General features: G+C 43.8%; 1 protein-coding gene across 1 annotated transcript; it reads right to left on the reverse strand.

Moving 5' to 3' along the window:
- Window positions 1–3,326: 3,326 nt before the first annotated feature.
- Window positions 3,327–5,185, reverse strand: LOC112939299 (WRKY transcription factor 22). The gene is made up of 2 exons (XM_026026176.2): window positions 4,575–5,185; window positions 3,327–4,469 (listed from the first exon to the last, which is right to left on the reverse strand). The coding sequence occupies exons 1-2, from the start codon at window positions 5,060–5,062 to the stop codon at window positions 3,902–3,904; spliced, it is 1,056 nt and encodes a 351-aa protein (XP_025881961.1). The 5' UTR covers window positions 5,063–5,185; the 3' UTR covers window positions 3,327–3,901.
- Between the last annotated feature and the right edge of the window lie 349 nt (window positions 5,186–5,534).

The following is a 5,534-nucleotide window of genomic DNA, read 5'->3' on the forward strand; positions in this document are numbered from 1 at the left end:
AATCTGTAGCCCGTTTTTTTCTCTCTTCTCTTTTCTTCTCGATGTTATAGCTGACTTATATAGCCTGCTATAACTGCTACCACTGGCTCTTAGCAAGCTACTATTTAGGGGTAGCACTGATAACTGCTACCACTGCACAACTGCATGCACACGAACGCATTGACAAAAAAAAAAGATCTCCATCTTAGAATTAGGGGGTGTTTAGTTCTGGGGGGTAAAATTTTAGCATATCACATCGGGTATTATATAGGGTGTCGCATGGAATGTTTGGGCACTAATAAAAAAATAATTACAGTATCGGTCAGTAAACCATGAGATGAATTTATTAAGCCTAATTAATCTGTTATTAGCACATGTTTGCTATAGCATACATTATCAAATCATAGAGCAATTAGGTTTAAAAGATTCGTCCCGCAAAGTAGTTGCAATCTGTGCAATTAGTTATTTTTTAGCTTATATTTAATACTCCCTCTGTTTTGAAATGTTTGACACCGTTGACTTTTTAGCACATGTTTGACCGTTCGTCTTATTCAAAAACTTCTGTGAGATATATAAAATTATATGCCTACATAAAAATATATTTAACAATTAATCAAATGATATAGGAAAAAAATTAATAATTACTTAAATTTTTTGAATAAAACGAACGGTCAAACATATGATAAAAAGTCAACGGCGTCAAACATTTCGAAACGGAGGGAGTACTTTATGTAAGTGTTCTAATGTTTAATGTGATAGGGTGTAAAATTTTAGGGTAAGATCTGACGGTCGATTTGCACGATGAACGAACATAGCTGAGCTGGTTCTGCTGCTGCTGCCGCTGCCGCCGCCCGTACAGGAATCATCACTGTTGTTCATCAGGTTGCCGGCTTTGATCGATTAACTCTTTCGATTGGCCAATCCCGAACTTAGAATAAAAATTACTAGACTCTATACATATTTAATCATTTATACTAATTAACATAATATAAATTAATTAGTCAAATAATTTACACGAGTTCTTCGGATATAGGTTCACCGCTGTCAAAACCCGATAAGAGATTAAGAGAAGCACATAGGTTCGCCACTTTCAATTGTGATGTAAGCTTTCAAGTGACTTTTCAAACTTTTTTCGAGCAGGTAAGTTGATCTTTAGAAAATAAAAAAGCTCCTTTTGTACCTTATTATGAGAGACGGAGAGTTTGATACAGTTTGTTAAAAAAAAGTATATATCAAATCGGCATTATTCTGCTGTTAGTGCCCTTTTAGGGCGTAAGAGTATTCCCTTGTGAAGGAAATTAGATGAATCAACTTTCCGAATAATGGAACATGTTCTTATAACAAACAACAAGTTACTACTTGCATTTCACGCGTCTTACAAAATTCAGTTGTGTCACCTACTGGTTAATGTTTAAAAAAATCATATGTGGAAAAAGATATTTTTTGTGGTTCGTAAAAAAAGGAAAATTGGAACTATGCCATTATAATTTTGCAAAATTTAAGATATGCCATCCTGACCCACATGTCATTGACTCATGTGGGTCCTACGTGTCATTGAAATACCGATGGCATATCTCAAACTTTGCAAAATTATAATGGCATGGTTCCAATTTACCTAAAAACTAAAGGGATTAATATTATTTGCACCACATAGTAGTAACAACAAGCTAGTCGTACTCAATAAATAGCAGTGTCTTTTTTCACATGTGAAAAAAAAAATACTTCAATGTATTTAAAATTTGACTTTATGGTGTAATTTATGCTAGTTAATTAATTACTCTTTATTGTTAACAATTGCAGTGGTTGAAAGTGTATTGTACACTTTCAACTACTGTAAATGTTAACATCAAATAGAAATTTAAAGTGTACAGTAAAGAGTAATTAATTAACCAACATTAATCACACCACACAATCAAATTTAAAACACATTGAATCCAGCAAAAAAAAACACCAGCAGATAGAAGCAGGAACAGTTGGCAAAATAGATGCAATGGTAGCTAGTGGCAGAAGTCAAGAACAAATTAAAGGAGAGAACTAAAATGCCATCCGTTCCATTGCTATTGCATCATCTTTAACATGCGAGCGTTGGCAACTTTTTTTTTTTTTTGGCAAGAAAACAATCATGATCGGGACACCTAAACACCTTGCGGGGATATGGATTGAGTCGCTAGCCACCTTGACCTAGCAAAACTAGATCAAGATGGGTTTTGTAAGACTAAACTAGCTAGTGAAGCCAATTTAGATATCAAATCAATCTCAAGGCTGATTTAAATCGATTTGAAGATAATTACCCGTCTCATTGGCGAACGGAAGATTTATATATGGGACAAATCTACAAAAGGATAATCGTACTCTCACGGCAAAAGTGGACGATTTAAAGCGCAAATCGATAAAGATTGATGAAAGTAGGCTAAACTAAGTGAAAAGGTAACTGCATATTAAAAAAAGATACAATTGGCTAATTGTGTTAGAAGTAGATTGTGTTGCTAATTAAATCGGTCTTGGCCCTTATATAGGGGTTGGTCATGCCTCCTACAGGTCGTCTTTCATGTCCAACTTAACTTAGAAACCAATAAAAACCTGAAACATATATTCTGAGTATGGAAACTCGAGACCGACGAAAATTGGCTTGGCGTCAGACTCTGTCTATCTGACCGACCACATGCCACCAATTAGACCTGCCCATAGACGGCGGTCAGACTGGCTCCATGAAGGAAACCCGACGCTCTTCAGACATTGGCAATATTCTCATATTTATATCCTACTACGTGTCAAATTTGGGTGTAAACAGCGGTCAAACACAAATCTCCCCCAAAATTTTCAGATTTTTCAAATATATATGAATTTGATTAAAATGTGTTCAAACTCAGTGGAAATATGTTAATATTTCAAATAAGTTTGTGAAGAAAACACGGAAATTCACGAAATTATAAAAATTTCGGTGGTTACCGAAATTGCAAACCCTTAAATGCATACTACAAATGGTCCTCATCTGCCCAAAAAAGAGGCACAACAGCAGTGCTAGCCTGAACTGAAAGCCACATATCACACCCAAATATGGGCACAGTGAAAGGGATGAGACAAGAAGAGCCACCACAACCCACACCAACAAACCCCACCCCTTTTTTCCCCTCTTTTCCTCAACTCTTTTAATTATTAGCTGTTCCATCATCTGGGTACCTGCTGATACTGTTACTACTTCGATCTATTTATGTACATATGTATGTACTACATATCTATACTCCTATGTATGGAAAAAAAAAGAAAATGTTGCACAAAACGAAATAAAGAATCTGTAAGAAAAGACGCAAACATGTCCAAGAAAGGAGGACAAACTGAGGAAACTATATGAGGAAATGAAGATAATTTTATTTCTGTTGGAGATTTTGATTAATTACACATTATTATTGTCTGATTATATGATTGTCATGCATCCAGGCCAGCACTCACTAGCTAATTAATTAAGTACTACTCCCTCCGTCCAAAATAGGTGTAGTTTTACACTATTCACGTTCAATGTTTGACCGCTCGTCTTATTTGAAAAATTTTTATGATTAGTATTTTTGTTGCTATCAGATGATAAAACATGAATAGTACTTTATGTGTGATTAAATATTTTCAAATTTTTCACAAATTTTTCAAATAAGACGGACGGTCAAACGTTGGGTACGGATATTCACGACTGCACTTATTTTGGAACGGAGGTAGTTCTGTAAATAGACGCTACTAGGTGCTTGTAGTAATTAATTAAGTAATTAAACACTAGTGCTACTGGGTGTTGGAGATACTAGCTGCATGGATCGGATGCTCCCTTCAACTCTCTCTTTAATTTCTGTCTCTTTCCCTTAATTTCTCTCTCTAAGACGGCTGAATTGCTTGCTATGTATGGCAATGTACGGCGAGGTCGCCGAGGTGGTGGTGGTCATCTCCACTCGTAGCTCGCCGCGATGATCGCGTCGGAGATGGGCGTGCCCCACGGCACGGTGCTGATGGTCTCGTCGGCGACGTCGTCGTCGTCTTCGTCGTCGATGGCCATGTCGTCCTCCTCCACCTGCAGCTCGGCCTCGGCGTCGTCCTCGCCGTGGAGCTCCATGGACGAGGCGCGCAGCGGCGTGGTCGGCGACAGGCCGGGGCTCTGGCTCGCCGTCGCCGCCTCAGCCGCGGTGGCCGGAGACTTGTCGGCGGCGGACGGGAGCGGCGGCGGCGGCGGCGGCTTGTGGCGCGTGGTGCCGGCGAGGGAGTTGCGGTGGAGGGGGACGTCGTGGCCGGAGTGGGCGCCGGTGTAGGTGAGGAGGAGGAAGGAGGGGTCGAAGCGGCAGCGCTCCACCTGCTTCCGGGCGGCGCAGTTCTTGTTGCTGCTGCACCGGTAGTAGCCGCGCGGGTACGGGGACCCCTTGATCGGCTTCTGCCCGTACTTCCGCCACGCCCACAAGTCCGGCGCCGGCCCGCTCGCCGCCACGCGCACCACCTCCTTTCTCGTCTGCTTCTTCCTGCATGCATGGCGAACGCCACGGTCATCAGCCAGCGAGCGAATCCACATTATGCAAGAATCAGAAAAGCAAACGGAGACTATATAAATAGCGGAGGCCGCATACTTTCTCCTCGCCGACCTTGATCCGCCGGCGCGAGTGCTCTCACCGTCGCCGCCGGATCCCTGCTGGTAGGTAGTGGGCTGCGTGTTGTCCGCCGGCGGCGGCTGCTGCTGGACCTGAAGCACCTCCTGTTGCTTCGGAGGTGGAGGAGGGGCCACAACGAGGGCCCCGCAGAGCTCGTCGACGACCATGGGGGCCTGATCACCCCAGCCACCACCGGTCTGAAGCCCCGGGAGCGGCGCCATCCACGCCGCGTCCCCGTCGTCTCCCTCCTCCCACACGGCGGGCAGCGCCGCCTGCTGCGCCGTCATGGGCGGCGCGAGGAACGACGAGAACGGGTCGTCGTCGTACTCCCACGCCTCGCCCAGCAACGCCGCCGCCGGGCTCACCCGTCCCCCGCCGCACCCAAACCTCACGACAGCGCCAAGATCCCAGTTGTTGCTACCACCACCTCCGCCGCCGCCAGGGTACCACCATGCGTCGCCGTCCATCTCGCCGCCTCGGAGAAACTAGCTAGGGCGCTGACTTTGAGCTTAGTATTTTGCTAGAGAGAGAAAGGTAGGTAGAGAGAGAGAGGGGGGGGGTGGGAGTGGTGGTGGTGGGGATGGGCATTGGATCCCGGGGGGGGGGGGGGGTCTAAAAAGGGAGCAAGATGGGGTTTTATGGGGAGATGGCCGCCCTCCTTGGCTGTTTTGAGGATGGGTAGAGGTCCCCACTTGACTTTTGGGGAAAATGTCAAAGGGGTGAGAGAGAATGTGATGCTAGAGAGAGAGAGGGGGGAGGGGGTTAAGGGTGATAGTACTATACTACCCCTCTCGGTCATTTCGCTACCTATGTTTTCATAGAGGAGAAGAGCGTCATTTTGCTGCTTAAAGAAGAGTAGGTGAAAAAAATTCATTGTGGTGTTTATGGATGGATGATAATGTTGACAAAGATGATTATGGAGTATATCTGCGGAGATTA

This window comes from Oryza sativa, chromosome 6 (genome assembly GCF_034140825.1).
Source record: "Oryza sativa Japonica Group chromosome 6, ASM3414082v1".
Taxonomy (NCBI): Eukaryota; Viridiplantae; Streptophyta; class Magnoliopsida; order Poales; family Poaceae; genus Oryza; species Oryza sativa.

Bases quoted from the DNA above. Each gene is read 5' to 3' on its own strand.
- LOC112939299 (XM_026026176.2), bottom strand. From the start codon at position 5,062: ATGGACGGCGACGCATGGTGGTACCCTGGCGGCGGCGGAGGTGGTGGT. The intron at 4,470-4,574 runs GTATGCGGCCTC...CCATGCATGCAG, and splicing joins TCAAGGTCGGCGAGGAGAAA to GAAGAAGCAGACGAGAAAGG.